We start from the raw sequence: 20,985 nt of genomic DNA, 5'->3' as shown, positions 1-20,985 counted from the left end.
TATGCATTATGGGAAGGGTGTGACACCTTTTGGCTACTTGTATATGAAAATATGACTTTTGCATTACTTCAACCTTAGTATCATCCCTGGGTCTGGCTCCCACTGATGAGACCTCAATAAAGGCTGAAACCGGTCTGGGTAATGACCCTTCCCATAATGCATGGATATGTGCTTTGCATTATGGGATACTAAGACAAATGATGTGAAGTCATTAGCCTCTATATACAAGTTGCCCCAGTCCTGAAAATACTTCAGGTGCAAACTTTGTTTACATACACTTTGATAAAGGATTAAACCAAGTATATAATTTCTTGGTATGTTTAATTTATAGTATAACCAAGTGGAAAAACATTCTAACAATTATATCAAGCAATACATAGTCTATATTTGAGTTGTAAGTCAGCAGTTAGAATTGAAGGAGATACAGGAAGATTGTTTGATCTTAAATCAGGTGTGAGACAAGATTGTACATTATCTTCACTGTTATTCATCATCTATATCAGTGATTTTTAACCTCTTTTTGCCTGGTGCCCCCTGCTTAATTTTACTCTAGATTAATGACTCAATTAGATAATTATAATATATTATTAGGCAAACCTAAATTACCAACAACATATTTGAACTGATACGTAATTAAAAATTAACGACTTTGATACAAATTAATTTTTACTCAAAAAAAGATGTGAACTTACTGTATGTAATAAACCAATCATTAATGGCTACCTTTAGCCTGAGGAGACCCTGCTGATTTCTGAATATCAGGTTCAACGTTTGATAAACGAAATCTCAAGTTTCCTCTTTCACTTATTTGCAGTCTATTTTGCTGCTTAGCTAACAATTGCAACATGATGCTAAATCCTTTCTCAACCAAGTATGAAGAAGGAAAAGCAATGAGCAGTAATTTTATTTCTTGCCAAAGCTGAGGATACTTGCATTGAATGTTTCACCAGAATCTTTCATACCCGTTCTGTTGAAATTGTACTTGAGCTTCAAAATAATTTTTAAGTCCATAAATTCACACAAGTTTGGATGAACAGAAGTGGCATCAGAAAGAAATGGATTTATGAACCAAATCAGGTATTTTAACTTATCCAAGTCTTTGAATCTGATCAAGTCTTCTTTTAGTGTCAGAAGATGGGAACAATAATTCAAATCTCTATCTAATATTAAATCATCATCTATTATTTGCAACTTGGGAACTGCAGAAAATCTTGTCTTGCAATGCTCTGCTTGTAGAATGTTGATTTGTTGATAAAAGCATTTATAATTCCCTTTGCCTTAATAAGATTCATGTTGCTTCCATGCAATTTGATGTTAACTTCATTTAATTTGGTGAAAATATCGGAAAGATATGTGATGTCATCCTTTCCTTTTTTTAAAACATTACATGTGTTCTCATCACGTGGATTAAGAAATTTCAAAACACTATCTTAGAGATCGTTAAAGTGTTGCAGACGGTTTCCATTTGAGAGCCATCTAACTTCAGTGTGAAGCAAAAGACACTCAAATTCTTTTTTTCATGTCAAAGTTCCCAAAAAATATGAATTCAATGACTGGGCTTTTATTTTATTCACTGCTGTAATAAAATCATCCAAAGTCTTATGTAGTCTACCACTAAGATGTTTTGCAGCTAAGTGCTCTCCATGAAGAATGCAGTGAATTTTAAAGATATTTGGAACTGCTTCTTTTAAATGTGCTATAAATCCACGGTGACAACCAGTCATAGCTGGTGCTCCATCAGTTGCACATGCAATATTTGTGAGAGGAATGTGTTTAGCATTAAAAAAAGTCTAACAACCTTAAATGTTGTAGAACCTTTTGTGTCAGTTTTCAGTTTTCAATAATTTCTTTATTAGTATTTATATAACTCATGTGGGCCATTCTTCTTATTATTGTGTATCTTCTATCGAAGGTCAGCGACCATCTTGGCGAACAAACTGCGCTCTTGTGCTAATCTGAGCAGTTGTGCACTGCTCTTTCCTGTCCACGTCTTGATGTTGTCAAACCATGATATTCTTTTTCTTCCTCCAGTTCCTTTGCCACCAATTCTTCCTATCAAAATAGTTTGTAGAAGTTGGTATTTGCTGTTTCTCATGATGTGGCCAAGATATGATGTTTTTCGTTTCTTGATTATTTGTACAAGATGTTTAGCTTTGCCAATGGATTTTAAGACATCTTCATTGGTAATTTTTTCTGTCCATGATATCTTTAGCATTCTTCTGTATAGCCACATCTCAAAGGCTTCGATTTTCTTGATGATTGTCGCCTTCAATGTCCATGTTTCAACTCCATAGAGCAGAATAGACCACACATAGCATTTCAGCATTCGGCATCTGACCTCCATGTTTAGGTCTTTATTGCAGAAATAGGCCATTAACAAAGCTTTGTTGTTACTTAAAGTTGTCTCATCAAGTTGAAAAGAAAATTGTATGGTTTTTAAATCATCACAAAGTTTTTTTTTTCAATGTCCTTTGCCATTGCATCAGTGCTTGTTGATACTGAACTATTGCTGAGAGGAATTGACGACATCATGTTTTACCTGGGCTAATCATGATATCTAAAACTTCATTTATAGCGTAAGATGAGAGTTTCGCCAATAGTATGTGGCTTTCCACATTTCACAATTAATTTTAAAAGTTTGTACAACACAACAAGTCCCTTCTCTTGTTGGTTACTTTGTTTTGCAGCCAACCCTTTAAGTCCAGGATGATTTTTAAATTTATTCTTTAATTCGCAGAAGTACTACACATCCTTTTTTGCTTTATTTGGATGCTTTGTTATTAAATATTCAATCATTCTTGAAATCTTCATTTGAGTAAGTTTTTTCACACATTAAGTAACTGCTCCTTATTTATAGACGGAATAACTCTATATTTTAAATATTTAATTGAATATTGACGACACTTTCTTTTTTCACTAATTTTAATGGGCTAGATGTAAACTACAAACCAGGGTTGTCAGATAGACTTTATAAAAAGTAGCAGATAAAGGTTATAAAATAGTGGATTCTGCTAAAAATAGCCCATATTAATTATTTTCAATGTAGAAAATTCAAAGCAAAAAGTAGCCCAGTTACTGAACTTTCAGTGTAAAAATTCTAACGAATAAGTAGTAAATAAATTTGAATGGTATTGCCAGACATACAGTATTCTGAACAGTGTTACCAAGCATACGATATAAATAGCGATGTTAGATTAAATGCGAAATTTTTTGCTTTTATTATATTAGCACTATTAGAATGCCTACCACCACCTCCCTCAGCACCCCCCCCCCCAACACATCATCTCGAGGGATGGGGGGGGGGGCTGCTACCACCAGGTTAAGAACTACTGATCTATCTGGATTATATTATGAAGGAAAGTGGTACTAAAATCTCATCTGTTTACTCTATGCAGATGATGTTATACATCTAAATAAATTCATTATAAGTCTGCAGGATTCCCTGACTAAATTGAATAACTGCTGTAATAAATTTGGTCAGAAAACCAGCAATAAATAGGCAGGAGCATAGAAAACATCAGCTGCAATCTGAAGGGAGAACCTATATAACAGGAAAACATTTCAGATATTTGGACACAATTTTAAATGACAATGGCAGATTAAATATGGAATATACAACCGAAGTAGCAAACCTGATATGGTAGGAAGTCAATGGAATAAATTTATATGGAATAAGAGATAAATTAGTCAAAACACTAAACTAGCAGTATATAAGAAAGTGTTCAAACTAGTTTTAAATTATTGATCTAAGAGCTGTGTTAGAAATAAAACACCTATCAAACACTTGAAACCACAGATATGTGAGTTTTGAGAAATATTAGGGGAGTGAACAGATAGTATCAGTAACAGAATGTTAATAAAAAGAGAACATTAGGAAAGAAGTTGACATTGTTACCATTCAGGAATATGTTAGAAGAACTGATCTCAGGTGGTATGGTCACTTAAACAGAATGGGAGAGGAAAGGTTAACAAAACTAGTGTTCTTTGCCAGGATGGAAGGAAAAAGACTCAGAGGGAAGACCAAGCTCTCGATGGATTAATATAGTAAAAAGGGCATTGGAAGACCAAAATAAGATCATGTAGAAGCTTTAGTTTCTTTGCAATCCTTATAGACCAAGGCCCATGGAACAAAATTTTGTGGCCCTCCTAAGGAAGAAAAAAAACAAATTTCATTTATGAATTTTCTTCACTATTTTATTTTCTAGTAGAACATTTTGGTTCCTAAGCATCAATCAACTGTCTATGATTATAGTCCTGCAATCTTACTTTTTTTAATAAATGTAATTAATATATACTTGATCACAAAATATACCCTTTCAGCTATATGCCCCTTGTTATTGACTACTTGATTACAACTTTGTACATATGGCATGCTGGCAGAACATTGGAATCAAATATCAAATGTTACATTGCATTGTATACCAAACGTATTATGGGAGTTGTCAGTGCTGTCCAATACAATGAACAAGGCAGTGAAAATAATGAATTTAATTAGGGGTAGAAACTGTATATAACAGTACAGTTAGAAAAATTCAAAACATTTTTAGATGAAATTGATGTCGAACATGGTGACTTGTTTCTGCATGATTGAATCTTTGTTGCATGCCGGAAAGTGATGTTTAGTGAGTATTTCAAACTTCAGAAAGAAATTTAGCACTTTTTATTGGAAGAAACGTGATATTGATCTAACTGAAAGTCTCAGTAATGTCACTTTCCTAAATATTATGCAGCACTTGAATGCATTAAATATTGATCTGCAAGGGAAAGACCAAAATATTTGTAATCTTTACAATCCTACAGCTGGTTTTCTTAACAAGCCAGTGGACATGCAACAACTTTTATTGAAGTTTAATCATTCGTAGCCCTCTCATTAATTAAGTTTATATAAATTAAATCAATTGGATATTAAATCCAGCATTATTTCAAAGCCAAGTGTAAAAATGATGAAAGTTTTGTAAAAAAAAAAAATTGACCACATCACTTATGGGAATACACTCCAGCATTCGCGAGTTGCCCTAGTAGTGTGGGCCACTTCGAAGACGAGCACTTGCCCAAGCATCCATATATTTTGAACTGAAGCCTTTTGGCTCTTTATTTTAGTAAATACTTTATGCACGGACTGAGAGTTTGCTTACAAAAAATACACCTTTCTGATGTTTCAAGTTCTGATATTCTTTAGTACTGAATGAGAGTTTTTTGCCCACTTAAGGTTTCTGCTTGGTCTCTGAGAAGAAACAACCAGTTCGAAACAGTTGTCGGGCAGTGAAACCTTATCAAAATGTACCAATAGAAGGCGAATATCTATACGCTAGGGCAAGCACTCATGTCTTCTAAGTGGTCTGCTCTAGGGCAACTCGTGAATGTTGGCGAGTGTATTCCCATAAGCTCTCTGGTCAATTTTTTTATGAAACTTTCATAGTTTCTACATTCGGCTTTGAAATAATGTTGAATTTAATATCCACTTGATTTATATATATTTGCATTGCTGAACTGAAGCCTTTTGGCTCTTTATTTTAGTAAAATCATTAACTAACTTTTGTTTTTTCTTTTCAGATTTTAAATTCCAGTTGTTCTGATATTTAATAAAACAGCTGAAAGTTTTATAATCATCATTATGTATATTTAAAAAAATAAAATAAAAAAAATTGCAGCCCACCATCTCACTCTTGTATAAATGTTGGATAGCACTGTCTTCTCTCTATTAGGTGATTTTTACCCTGAGGTGGCAACTCAGCATGTTGTGTTGATCTATCACAATATCTAGTATATGCCTTTGAAGATATGCACAAGAAAATGATTATACTAAGGATAATCTTAAAATGATATTAGGGTTTGGTGGATTTTTCCTTCCCTCACATCACATCCTGTTTCCTTTTCCACATCACAAAATTGGAAAAAACAAAATTAAAGTTTCCTCTGTAAAATTTATGGATATGTTAGAACTACTTCGGTATATTGTAACTTCAGTAATTATAATTATTGAAGTTAATGTAAGGATTCTTTTTTTTTTTTTGAGTTGTTAAAATAATAATAAAAAAAGGCTTAAAAATGGCTAACATCATGATGTTAGCCATTTTTAAGCCTTTTGTGACATCATTCTATACATATGTGACATCATTCTATATCTATCTTTCATCCATACTATTGCATTTATCTGAAACTCATTCAACTAGTGCAAGATTATTTCATACCCTTGGATGTCTTCTACTAATCGTATGGATGCTTTGACATTGATTTGATTATCACTCATTTTGTGTCGCACTGATTTGATCGTTGGCTTGTCGAGAGCTCCTGAAAAGATTAGTAGTATTTTGTGTTAACTTTGGCAATTTTACTAGAATTTTAAGTAGTAGTGTTTGCTTTTTGTTTCTTGGTGTGTCTGTGCAATTTTTGTGTGTTTTCTGTTATTTTAAGTATTATTTTTAAGATAAGATAGCATACATATGGCACCAATAAAGAAAAAATGGCGGCCAGGTCGCCATGTTTGTTTAAGAGTTTTGATGTAAACGAATTTATGCAATGTGCTGTCTGTGAGATGTATGCTTTGCGAAGAGCGGTGGGAGTCTGGTTAGAGGGTGATAGTGGAATTAATATGTGCAGAAAGTGTAAGGAGAATGAGGATCTCAAGCGTGTTTCGGGTGGCGAGAGTGATATCGTTAACGATAGTCAGAATGTAGAAAATGGCGGTGTGATAGAGAATGGCGTGGTAGTGCCAGATAGGTGTGAGAGCGTCGTTGAAAGTGTAAATGAAGGTAGAAATACAGAACGAATAGATGATTTGATTGATGATGAAAATGGTGAGATAAATGCGAGTAGTGAAATTGCGCGTTTGAACGGTGCGATACACAGAGTGAAAAGGCAACTGGAGCGTATGGAAAAATGTGTGCTGAACGTACCAACTAATAACCGACGTAAGTCTGTGACGACAAATAATAGAATGTTTGTAAACGTCAATAAAATGAAGGAGCGAGTGCTGTATGGGGATTCGCTATTAAGAGGTGTGATAGTTGAGAGTTTGACGAAGTCGTACCAGCCGGGTGCGAACATAAAGGACGTCAGCGAATCTATTCGAGTGCAAAAACAGAGGGTGAAAGAGATGATAATCGTGGCAGGAACAAATGACTTGAAAGAGGACAAAATGGAAATGATAGAGGACGTGAGGGAATTACTTGAGGTAGCAAAAGAGAAGAGTGAGAGAGTTAGGATAGTGAGTATTTTACCACGGTATGACAGTGAAATGTTTAGAAGGAGGGTCATAATTGCCAATGACTTTATGCGTGGATTATGCATGAAGAGTGGTGTGGAATTTGTGGATATGTGGAATGAGTTCGATGGGCGAAAGGACTTATATAAGATGGATGGGTTACATTTGAATGGAGTTGGTGTACGGCGAATTGAAAAGGTGTTGATGAATGATGTGGAAGTGGATGTACAGACTCAGGGAAACTAGATTTATTAAGAGGGCGGGGGGGGAGTGGATATGCAGACTTTAGGGAGGCAGTTGAGTGTATGAATGAGTATATTATGCCTGAGCGAGTACGAAGGACAACAAATCAGAATGGGATAGTTAGTATAAGGCATCAAAGTAGGGATGGGACAAATGGGCTTCTGCAATTCATGTACACTAATGCCAGGAGTATTAGGAACAAGAAGGAAGAGTTTTTGGCCTTGGTTGGCACTTCTAGACCACAGGCTGTTGGTATTAGTGAAACATGGCTGACAGAAGATGATAAAGCTAGTGGGATTGAATGCGACGGGTATAGCGTGTTCAGGAGTGACAGGGTGAATAAAAAGGGGGGGAGGAGTGTTATTGATGATAGCTGATGAGTTGCAGCCAAGGAGTATAGAAGTTGAACTGCAGGATAGAGAAAAGAGCACATTTGAGGCTGTTTGGTGTGAGATAGAATCTAGCAGAACAAAATATACAATTGGGTGCTGCTATAGACCAGGTGATGGAATCGATGGTGGGGATGGTATGCATTGGCAAATGGAAGAAATGAGTGGAAGAAGAGTAATTATTATGGGTGATTTCAATTATGGTAACAATGACTGGAAAGAGGAGAGGGCACATGGGAAGAAGGAATGGGATTTTATGCAGTTATTAAGGGACAACTATCTGCGGCAGCATGTAGTGGAAAATACCAGGGGGCAGAGAGTGCTTGACCTAGTAATTGCAACTGAGAATGTGGCTGTAACGAACATGACCATGTTGCCACCAATTGGTGAGGAGTGACCATAAGGTCATGACTTGGGAGGTGGCTAAAGGAGTGGAATTTACAATTAAGACAGGGTACATGTGGAATTACAAGGCTGGTAAGTATGACAAGCTTAGGTGTGTGCTTGGTTCAGTGCCATGGCATGTAAAACTGCAAGGGCCGGATGTTAATAGTGCATGAGAGGTGGTTAAGAAGTGTTTGCAGGAGGCAATGGTTGACTGTATACCAAGAGTTCGAATAATAAATCAAGTAGGGGTTAAATGGATGAATAACACTATTAAGCTTGAGCTGCGAAAAAAGAAACAATTGTGGAGAGAATTTAAGGAGAAAGGTGACCAGCAGGCGCAGGAACAGTATAAAGCTCAGGCCAGGATGGTAACAAGGGTGGTAAGAAAAGCAAAAGCAGATTACGAAAGAAAATTGGCCATGCAGGCTAAAGAGAATCCCAAACAGTTTTTTCAATATGTTGCAAGTAAAAGGAAAAATGTTCATGGTAGAATGATCTTAAAAAATGCTGAGGGTAGGGAGGTAACCGAATCAGTCGATATAGTGGAATTACTGAGCGAGCACTTTGCAAGAGTATATCATCCAGGTGGTGACATTGCAGGAATGGGAGAACCAACAGCTTATACTGGAATTGTGATGAATGAAGTAGAATTAACTAGTCTATTACAGAACCTCAATGTCAATACATCTGTGGGATTGGATGGTATACCAGCTCGTGTCGTACGTGAAGCGGCTAAAGAATTGTCAGTGCCCTTGACCATTTTGTTTAATTTGAGCCTCGGTTCGGGGTCAGTCCCAAGGGGGTGGAAAGAGGGGAAAATAGTTCCGCTGCATAAAGGTGGTTCCAAGGCTGCTGTTGAAAATTACCGGCCAATCAGCATAACAGGAATCATTATCAAGATCTTGGAGAAAATAGTCAAGAGGAAAATACAAGATTGGATAGAAGAAAATGGGATACTGTATCGGGGACAGCATGGTTTTGTGAAGGGTAGGTCATGCCTCAGTAACTTGCTCACGTATTATAACACAGTGACGGCTGAACTGGATAAGGGTAATGGGTTTACAGTGATTCTACTGGACCTTGCTAAGGCCTTTGACAGGATACCACATGGAATTCTAATCAGTAAATTGCAGCATATGGGGATGGATAGGAGGGTGGTTGACAGAGAGATATCAAAGAGTGGTTTATTCAGGAGTAGAATCCACAAGACGGCCTGTGACTAGTGGTGTGCCACAAGGATCTATTCTTGGACCACTGCTGTTTAATTTGTTCATTAATGATATAGGAAAGGATCTGAGAGAAACAGTTCATTTGTTTGTGGATGATGCAAAGTTGGGTAGGGCATTAGTGAATGCAGATGATGTCAAAATTTTGCAAGATGATTTGGATAGATTGGAGGTCTGGGCTAAGGTGAATGGATGTCAATTTAATGTTGCAAAATGTAAGGTTATACATTTTGGGGTGTAAAGATTAGCAGCAGATTACTACATTGGTGGAACTGTACTCCAGGAAATTGATAAGGCACGAGATTTAGGAGTGTTGGTGGATAAGGAGTTGAAGTTTAGGGGGCATTGCAAAAGTGGCCAAATCAGCTCATCAAATCACTTGGTTGCTGAAGAATACATTGACAAGCAGAGACAAGCAGGTTATTGTTCCTCTGTATCGAGCCTTGATACAGAGGAACAATAACCTGCTTGTCTTGATGGGGAGGAGGTGGAGAAGATCCAGAGGCGAGTGACCAAGATGATAGCAGGTCTGTGGAATGAACCTTATGAGAACAGGTTGAGGATTTGTGGGTTGCAAAAATTGGTTGATAGGCAGAGGAGGGGAGATATGATTGAGACATTCAAATTACTGAAGAGTTTCTATAAAATTAATTCAGAAGATATTTTTGAGAACAGGGCTGGTTGTGGGAGGACTAGGGGACATCCATGGAAACTGGGCAAAAGTGTGGTTAGTAAAGGTGTTAGAGCTGGGTTCTTTACTTGTAGAGTGGTGAATGAGTGGAATGCGCTCCCAGAGTCTGTGGTGGATGTTGTGACAGTGAATGAGTTTAAGGCGAGGTATGATAGATACTGTATGAATGTAGAATAGCTGTGATGAATAGGATTTGGGGCCTCCCTCAATGAGTCTAATGACTCCCTGGAGTTGCCCGTAATAATAATAATTTTGATATTTAGTGAAGAACACGCCCATCTAAAGTTAACTAATTAATTTCTTCAGTCAGTTAGATTATTAAGCTAATATTTCGTATTTGTCACCAAGTTAAACTTTTTTAGCCTGCTTCAACAGTCAATGCCTGAGGATCCATTTCACCATTGAAAAGAAAACTCTGGTCAGCCAACTATTTTATCCTTTTTTACTATAGGAACAGAGCTTTCCATCTAGATAAAAAAAAAAAAAAATTAGAACACAAAACATTCATTGACATCCCCTACATCCAGAGCACCTCAGAAAAAATTGCATGCATTCTTAAAAGGTATAACATACCTGCCTCCTTCAGGCCTTACTAAAATTAGGCTTCCCTTATCTGCTCACAAAAGATTCTCATTATTTTCTAGATTATCATGGTCTCTACCATATCCCTTGCTTTAAAGACCAGGATGCAAGTTTACATACTTGGTAAAACTGGAAATATATCTGTCTAGAACAACACAGAAACTTCATCTGCACTACAGCTATTCTGGGATGGCAGACCATTCCATGGATACAGATCACCAGATTCAGTGGGGAAAGGAAACCTCCCTCTCATATAGAAGCAAAAATAAATCAGATAGACTATTTCTGGAATCTGCCATGGCACTACAACATTCTCCCAACCTAAACATATTAATATGCATCACATTACCAAAAATCTGGGAGATCATTTCAAGACTTCAGCAAGATTCCACACAAAACCTGGGCACCAATTAGAACTGCAGAAGTCTGCCTTTTACAATCAATCTGTGTTTGTCTTCCTGCAGGTATGCCTGTATGCATGCACATGCTTTGTATTTTTTTTGTATTCATGATACAAACGTATATAAATTATGTATATAAAAATGTATATAAAATATGAATACAAATTTGTATTCATGATTTAGTCTTGGTGACTAAACCAAAATATTAGCTTAATAATCTAATTAGCTAAATAAATTTAGTTAATTATTATCTTTAGAAGTGTGGTTCTCCTCTAAACATCAATGAGACTTGAATATCTTCAGCTCAAGGTAAAGAACATAAAAGTAATAAAATTCTTGATTAAAAAACTGACAGAGTTAATCACTACAGTGTAAACAAATACCGCTGTTCACACGATTAAATGCATTTAGTCTCTTTCTGTGTGAAGGCAGTGATTTATTGCATAACTACTTTCAGTCACATAGGAAATTCAGAACACAAAATCATTAAGTTTTAAATGTTACTTGAAATTCTTTTATATCATCCCAGAAAGATGTTAATTGTCATGAAGACTAACGCCATCCAAATAATGCTGAGCTAAATGAAAATTTGCATTCTGTTTTGCTTCCATGAAAAAGTGCTTTTAAAGGTTGGTCATGTGACTCAATATATAGTATTCCAAGCAAAGAACAAGATAAATTTAGATTGACCTTTAGAATCTCAAAATGTAGTTATTTTATAACTGTAGAGTTCTTTAGAGTTCTGCAAAGGTTTGAATATATTTTTACATATCAGCTTCTTTAAATTAGAAAGCTCTTTTTTTTTTTTTTACTATGGATACATAAAAAACTGAGCATCTTAAATTGACTTTACAAACAGTCCCTTTTTTATCTTTTGAACTTCTGTTTTAACTTCAATTATCAAAGGATAATTGACAGATGGTGTTGCAAGCGCTAGTGAATGGTACTCTGCTTTTCATCATTGCATGTAATATAAAACATGAAATACTGACATATCCAAGTCAAACTGGTATAAAGTTATCAGTATCTTTGAGAAATTGAGGACGTTTATTTTCAGTGTTATCAGAATTTAATTCTTCTTGCTAATCAAACTGATTATTTCACAAGTAGTTATTTTTTACAGTTAAAGCAAACAGTAACATAAAAATTAATCAGAGTTCGTTTATATACTTGTCCCTTTTTTACCTTGATTCAGGGTTATAAGGTGTCAGCAGAACAAATGTTATCTCAGGCAGAACTTGTACAGCTCACTCAGTCTTCTGCCACTCCTCCTGATCTGGAAACACTTCGGGAAGCAGCTATCCATATTTATGAATTATATCTTTCAGAAAAGGTATGGAAATCTCATGTATAAGGAAATATACCATATATTTAAATTCTGATTATGTATTTTTCTGTTGTGTGTGTGTGTGCATATGCTGTTTTTTAATTTTATCATGTATATTTTTTAAATTAAAATAAGTCCTTATATGTAAACTTTTCTTTAATTTGCCCAAAATACATTTCAAGGATGAATGGATATTCATATATCCTGATTGGATTGGTTTTATGTAGCTCCCACCCATGAATGGTTGCAAATCTGTTGTAGTTTTTTTTTTTTTATCTGCCATGGGCTAAGGTTATATGATCCAGAAACTTTGCTCAAGAGCAAAATGGTACCTCTTTTTGAATCACTTTTGACTTCAAACAAGGTAGTGGGTACATCAAGCATCCAAAAAATGTACTACGTGAAGACTTCCCAAGTCTACTGCCTGTAGATTTGGATAGTGGAGATTCCGTCCACTTGGGCAGGGCAGACCAGCCCACCCCAGCTGATGCAAAATTCATAAGTGCTTAGAATTGTATTCTGAACAGATAAACCTTTACCCTGAAACATAAATTTCATATATTAAATGATAAATTTATTTATTTATTTAATTATTCTTATGACAAAAGTTCAATATCCAGACCAGAAAGCCAATCCAGGGCCTCATCTGTCACAATAAATATGAGTGATCGTCTGGGCCACAGGGCCACAGTCACAATAAGGGTGGTCTGACAGTTTCCATTTATGTAGTAGGTAGCCACATCTGCTCTGGTTAGTTCATCCTGTTGATAGATGACCAAATCTTCCTGTAAGTGCAAAACAGACTACGGAGCACAGGGATCTTCAACCAGGAAACCATTTGTTGGAAGATTGTTGGACCAGTGTTCTCTCCACATGTCAGGTGTTGATGGTAAGGCAGCTGAAGAGAGTTCATCCATGGACCAGAAAAGGTTTCTTGATTTTAGGTGAAGACTAGGTGGATTTATGAGAGTCTGGTGCAGGGGCAGGAGCGGGTTGCTCATTACTTTATTAAATACTTTAATCGAGGCGTGTCTTCTCTGTATATTTGGTGGAGCAATGTTAGATAGGACATGCAGCCAGTGGAGAGGGGTGCTTCTCAGTGTCCCACTAATTGTGTGCATGATAGAGTTTAGTTGGATGTCTATAATGTTAGTGAAATGACAAATAAAATAATACTATATCAAGTTCTTTGTCAGTCACTTTATACAAAGTTCCTATACTTCAATACATAGGAACCAATGTTCCCCCTCTAAGTTGTGTGTGCACACCGGTTGAACAAGTAGTGCACATGCCTAGTAACTGTATGCACAAAATCTTTGCTTTCAGAATTTCTAATTTACAATCAGAAATTTTTTTATGTACTATAAAAAATGAATTATATGATAAGTCATGCTTGTCAGTTATTTTAGTTAGTAATTTCTTTATTGTCTCCATTGCAGTATTACTTGAATCCATTCCATCTTGATACACTCTCAATAATTACCCTGCACCATGTCAGCATCAGACTTGCTGTCTGCCAGCAAATTTGTTTAGTGTCTGTTATCTAGTGTTATCTAGACAGTATAGTCACTTGAATTCATGCAAACGGTGATGGATTTTTGTAGCTACATTGATTTATGCAAATTAATTCAGTGCTTGCAATTTTGGCATGCTACAGCTAGACGAAAAAAAGGACAACATTAATATTATGAGAAATATCACATTAGTGGTTTTAGTGTGTTAAACCCTCAAAATGTCACTGTCAAAATTAAAGTGGAAAAGAACTGCAAATTTATTTAAATTTGAGTCACTGGACAAATGTGACAATTTGTTTATAAGCATTTAGGTTGCTATTATAGATATATTTAGCACGCAATATAAAAGATCTTTTAATAAAGATGTCACCAATTTTATGCATATTAAATTAAGAGTTTGTGGCTTGTCACTTTTGATATTAATGTGAGTACAGTCTACCTACCTCACACATTTAGTCTAAGACTAGAAATTTGTGCACAAAATGTTTTTCATTTGTACTGGGCTTGCAAAAATTAGAGGTAATATTGATAAGAACCCTCCCTTCACACTATAATTATTTTTTAGAAGAAATTGTAAAGGATAGGAGAAATGTATGTGGTTGCAGCTCTGCAAGTACATCTGAACTAATTCTTCGATCAGTAATAAATCTAAAGGTTCCTTACAATCAGAACAGATGTTAAAACATACTTTTCTGCTCTCCTAATTAGTCAGTTTTTCTGTCTTGCTTTTTTTCAGGGATTTCTGATTTATTAAAAACATTGTTAAGAATTTATTAAGAATAAGAATTACCAGAGATTTTTTAAGAACATTGAAATTTCAACTTTTTATTAAATTCATACTAAAGCTTTCATGAGTAACAACTTGCAGTATACTGAGTTTGTGGCAAGAGTCCATAACAATACTTTCTTTCTATCTGTCACTGCGGTAAGACAGAATCTTAGATTCGTGTAATTGGCATGAGTATCCCTCCTCATCCAAGTGCAAACCAGATGTTAATCAGAACTGAGCATGTACTTACCACTACCACTTTATTTTTGCAAAATCAATTAATTGAACAGAATGGCATCCATTTTGCTGGCCTCGTTGGTCAAGTGGATAGAATCTTCACTTCAACCAGCAGATTATGGGTTCACATCATACTGTGGTATGGAGGTCTCTGATTATAGGTGGTAAATGAATGTGATCATCAGGATTGAGATTACCATCTTTCTTATTGGAGGCCTGAAGTGGCTTGAAAAAAAATTCACATTTGTCTCTAGACAGGAGTTCACATATTTTCTAACCTATAGCCCACCAGTGATAATCAGCCTGCTACAGAACATCAACTTTTCTTTGGTTGATCTGTAGAAAGAAAAAGATGTGCTACTTGATGATAACAGAAGTACCTAATGAGCGGAACTAAATCTTCATTTTTAGGTTTAATCGAATGAGTAGAGAAACAATTGGACACAAATTTAATGGATGCTATATTTCTATATTTCTTCTCTGTTATAGCTACATCATCAGGGATGCAAACTTAAAATTTTGAAAGCACACACAAAAACACTCAAAACAATAAGTGAAAAAGGTTATAGTCTGAATGTCTAAATATAGGATCCATTAAACTTGTATTGTATTTAATTGTTTTTCTATACTGTATTCCTTTGATTAATTTTATAAGATTAAATGAGCACATAAGCCTATATTCTCAAATGACTAAGAAAATAAGATATTTATTTACTTAGTTGCAGATATTAACTGAGACCCTTAAATTGATAAAGTCCTATCTCCCTCACTACCAGATATATTTGAATTATTCAAATTTACAGTACATGCTGGTTATTTCCCAAGGAATGGAAAATTGTACAAACAATTAGATGGTACAGCTGTGGGTTCACTTCTTTGGTTAATTTCTATATAGAACACTTAGAAACCTAAGTACTCAGCACAGCTATGCTCAAACCATTTGGTTATGCTATGTAGAGGATGTGTTTACTACTTGGCTTTATTGTCCAAACATTACATACATTTTTAGTCCATTTAAATAGCCAACATTCTAAAATACACTTCACAAAGGAAAAGAAACAAATAATTGTCTACCCTTCCTAGATACACTATCACACACCTTCCAAATGGTTCATTATTCTTTTCTATTTACAGAAAGCCCACACACACTGGAAGATATTTGCACAAATAATCACACCATCATCAAGCACAATAGTATGGTATACTAACATGCAGAGCCAGAGCTATTTCTTCCAGTGATATTACTCTTACCACCAAATTCACCTATTTTCTCCACACTTATTTAGTCAATAGTTATAATCCCCCCAAAATATAGAAAATACTAAATACGCTCCCTCAAATCTCCTCCCTTCCCTAATGACAAGACCATAACCAAATGGTTACTCTTCCATACATTCATGACACATCTGAAAAGATCTAGAATGCTTAATAAATACCAGCTTCACACCATATTTAAACCATATGTCAAACTGGTAATCCTCATCCATTCATCTAAGGACAAGCTCACTCCTTATTCACATCCAGATGTATATGAAGTGCTTTATATTTGTGACCTGGCTTGCTGTGGACAGATAGGAATATCTGCTGACATCTGGAACATGAGAAACATGTTCATCACCATTGTTTTGTGTTCATTAGTATTCAACACTAAATACCACACTAATCTTCTTGAATAGTGGACAATATCAAGTAGAGTTATGTGGGCAAATATCAGAATGGGGAACTGGACGATGAGACTTATTTGTGCCTATGGTCCTAGAAAGGTCTACTAAGGCTGAAATGGAGGAATTTTTTGAGGCTTTTAGAGAAAGCAACAGACACAATGAAAAAGGAAAAGTTAGTATTTTTTGGGAATCTAAATAGCAGAGTAAGAAATTTGTCAGACAAAATATTTTCCCGACAAATAATGTCCAATAATGACAAATACTTGTTGAATTTCTGCTCAGCACATTGGACTGGTTATTATTAATACAATGTTCCAACATAAAAATGTGCACAAATTCACATGGAGAGAAGAGGCAAGGAATAAGAAGTCTCATTGACTATTATTATTATTATTATTATTGTTCCGGGAAACTCCAAGGAGTCGACAGACTCATCAAGGGAGTATGTTATTGTTGATAGTGATGTTTTTCTCACTGGTGCAGGACACTAGAGTGTACAGAGGATTTGAAATTGGAAGCGATCACCATTTAGTCTTGGGTAGGATAAAATTGAATTTCATATCGAAAAGAATAACATGTAAGAAAGTTTTAAAGTGAATAAAACTTGAGCAGCTCTCAAATGTTAACTGTAGACTAAAATACATAAACATCATTGAAAAAAAAAATGAAAGCGTTTGAGAACAGAAACCAAATCTTGGAGAGTCAGTGGCAAATCCTGAAGAAAACATTGATTCGGCCAAAGAAGCATGTAGTTAGGTTGTCTGCAAGGATAGAAAAATCAGAACTCCATGGTGGACACAGCAAGTTAAAGAGGCAGTGAATTAAAAGAAGAAAGCATATCAAAAGTTCCTGGAAAATAAGCCAGCTTGTGCTCTTAGAGAATACAGAGACAAATGTAAAAAATCTAAACACTGTGTAAAACTGACTAAACAAAAGTCATGGGAGGACTTTGGCAAGAACATAGAAAATAAATATCAAGAAGGTGGCAAATATTCTGGAAGTTTTTGAAAAAGCTCAGAAATGGAGGAAAGATGCTGTAAAAGGAATTAGAGATGATAAAAGTGACATGAAAACTGGAGAAAAAGATATTCTTAATGTATGAAGTACTTACTTCAAAAAAGTGCTAAATGAAACATGCAGTGACAGCACAGTCGTAAAAAACACTTAACAGGCATGCAATCGGCGATGCATATCCATACTTGAAATAGAAAAAGCCATCAAAAGCTTGAAATGTCAGGCAGCAGGAGTAGATGATATTCGACCAGAAATGTTCAAGTATGTAGGTCTAAAAGTTTTACAGTGGTTACACTGCATGGTTCAGAAGGCCTGGACAGAGGGATGGATTCTAGATGATTGGAGTAGAGCTGTGATAGTACCGATATATAAAGAGGGAAATAAAACTGAATGTGAGATTTGCGGAGGCATTTCCCTACTGAGTGTTTTTGGTAAGATATATATACAAGTATACTTGAGAAATGGTTGAGAATGATTGTGGAAGGGAAGCTTGGTGAAGAACAAGCTGGATTCAGGCCAAATAGAAGCTGTCAGGATCAGATTTTCACTTTACGACAGATATTTTAGAAATCATGGGAACATAACAAAGATCTGTATTTAAGTTTTGTAGATCTGGAAAAGGTATATGACAAAGTGCCAAGAGAGGAGCTATTCTAAATGCCACAGTTTTATGGTGTCAATGGGGCATTTTATCAAGCAATACTTAGCCTTTATTTGAGTTGTAAGTCAGTGGTTAGAATTGAAGGAAGTCACAGGAGATGGTTTAATGTTAAATCTGGTGTGAGACAAGGATGTACATTATCCCCTCTGTTATTCATTATCTATATGGATCACATTATGAAGAAAAGTGGTGTTAGACATGATATCAAAATTGGAGATGTTAATTTCAGCTCTTTACTTGATAGATGATGTTATACTTTTAAATAAATCCAATACAAGTTGCAAGATTCTCTGACTAAATTGAATAATTGTTGTAATAAATTTGGTATGAAAATCAGCAATAACAAGACAAAGACAATGAAAATAAGCAGAAACAGTGAAAATATCAACTGCATCGTGAATGGAGAACCTATAGAACAAGTAAAACATTTCAGCTACTTAGGCACAATTTTTAGTGAAGATGGTAAATTAAATAAGGAAATAGACAACTGAATCAATAAAGCTGGTATGGTAGGAAGCCAAATAAATAAATCTATATGGAATAAGAGAGAAATTAATCAAACACTAAATTAACTTTATACAAGGCAGTGTTCAAAAAAAGACCAAACTTTTGCTATAAAAACTTCATTGCTCGTTTTACAACATTTTAAGCACTGTCCACTTCAGAGTAGTCCCCTCTACTGGTGATTTACCATTCCCAATGTTTCTTCCATTGTTGGAATCTTCCTGGAACACACTCTCTGTGATGGAACTCAGTTCTCTTATCGCATATGATAAGAGAACAGGTTTTAAGTTTGGGAAACAGGAAAAAGTCTGCTAGGGCTAAGTCCAGAGAATAGGGTGGATGGGGTACAACGGATGTCTGATGTTTGGTTGGCACATTGTTGTGGCGCAACATCCACGTCTAGTTTTTCCACAATTCAGATCTCTTCCTGCACACAGCATCCCTCAAACGCGCTTAAACTTCCTAGTGTAACTCTTTGTTTACCATCTGACCACATGGTACAAATTCATAATGGACAATGCCTTTCCAATCAAAAAAACACAACTAACATCACCTTGATCTTTGATTGACTCATCCATCGATGCTTAAACCACTCACAGTACTGCGTTCGGCTCATACAGTCCTCCCTGTATGCTTGGTTAAGCAATTGAAATGTCTCTAAAATTTTTTCAAAGTTTGCAGTGCAACATTTAATGCATGCATGTTCTTCAAGCTCTTTCATTGTCACTTTGTCACTAATCCGGCGAACAGCTTCTGCACTTGCTCACTTTTGCAGGAGTAACTCGACAACCAATGCTCATAGCAGAATGGGGAAAATGGCAGTTTGTTGTCAAAACCTGCTGCTAGGTGTGCTCAGTAGCTGCAGCATGCTCTGTGTTGGTTGGCTCACTATCAAAAATGAGTAAATAATAAATGAGTAAATAATATACATATTATTTACTCATTTATCTTCTTATAAATTTGTATGTATATTTTATATTATTCACTAATTTATCTCATTGTAACTATTTATTTATTTACCTATCAAAATCCTGTGCATTTCTGTAACCCGTGTCCTGGCACAGTATGACGTTTACTCTCCTTGCACCATAAAACTCCAAATCATTCAATCCTTTACATCCTAATACAGCTAGTGGATCTGACTGATTAGTGTGCCTTATTAAATGAACACTTGAATGCCTCGGCTATTTCTCTTAACTTTTCTATCATCTGCTTTCACTAAGGTCATTCTTCCTTTTGCTACATTGCAATAAAATTTTCTGGGCTTTTCTTTGTCTTGCTCATTTAACTTCTTTTCATAACCTGATTTAGCCATTGTCATCTCTTTTTACACAGTTTTTACTTTAAACTTTGTTTCTCCATTGAACTCCCATGAATTTTACTCTCATAGCTCTGGAGATGCAGATAGTTATAGATACTTTCAGAAACCCTTTCGCCACTTCCCATGCACTGCTCTATTTCTTTATTGTGCAGTTTTTTTTTTTTTATTATTATTTCGTGCCACTGCTTCAAGCTGCCGTCTCAAGTTTAATATTACCTTGTAGTTTCACATATGTCACATTCATTGTCACAAGTCAAAACTTATATGATCGTTCTCAGTTTCAAGGTGCAACAGTCATCTTAAACAGATTTTCAGACACTGTTACTGGATCCAGCATTCCTATACTATGAGTCCTTTCATAGTATGCTGAAGAATGTCCAAAATAAAAGGGAAACTGAATTTATTTCTCAATAATTTGAGTGATCAAGATAGTAGCAGGCCTATGGAATGAGCCTTACAAGAACATGTTGAAGATTTGTGGGTTACAGAAATTGGTTAACAGACAGAAAAGGGATGATAGGATTGAGACATACAATTTCCTGAAGGGTTTTACAAGACTAATACAAAAGAAATTTTTCAGAACAGGTCTGGTGGTGGGAGAACAGAGTCCATCGTTGGATACTGAGCAAGAACGTAGTTAGCATGGATGTTAGAACTTGATTTTTTGCTTGGAGAGTGGTGAATAAGTGGAATGGGTTGCCAGTGTTGTGGGTACTATGACTGTAAATGAGTTTAAAGCAAAGTATGATAGATATTGTACAAACGTTGGATAGTGCTTGGTATGATGTTTAGGGCCTCAGTCAATTAGTCTAAGGACTCCATGGAGTAGCCTGTAATAATAAATAATTCAG

General features: G+C 35.6%; 1 protein-coding gene across 2 annotated transcripts in view; it reads left to right on the top strand.

Annotated features, from left to right (window-relative positions):
- The window catches only part of LOC150100038 (sorting nexin-13-like), a 480,335-nt gene that overhangs the window by 240,517 nt on the left and 218,833 nt on the right, over positions 1-20,985 (top strand). For both annotated transcript variants that reach the window (XM_090402415.1, XM_090402416.1), the window contains exon 14: positions 12,319-12,456. In XM_090402415.1, coding sequence (XP_090258541.1) covers positions 12,319-12,456 — 138 coding nt within the window. The remainder of the gene's footprint in view (positions 1-12,318; positions 12,457-20,985) is intronic.

Source organism: Typopeltis vanoorti, chromosome 13 (genome assembly GCF_054136105.1).
Source record: "Typopeltis vanoorti isolate ZY-2024b chromosome 13, IOZ_Tvanoo_1.0, whole genome shotgun sequence".
NCBI classification, from domain to species: domain Eukaryota; kingdom Metazoa; phylum Arthropoda; class Arachnida; order Uropygi; family Thelyphonidae; genus Typopeltis; species Typopeltis vanoorti.
Note: the sequence above shows the minus strand (reverse complement) of the source record. Positions and strands in the feature narration are given on the sequence as shown.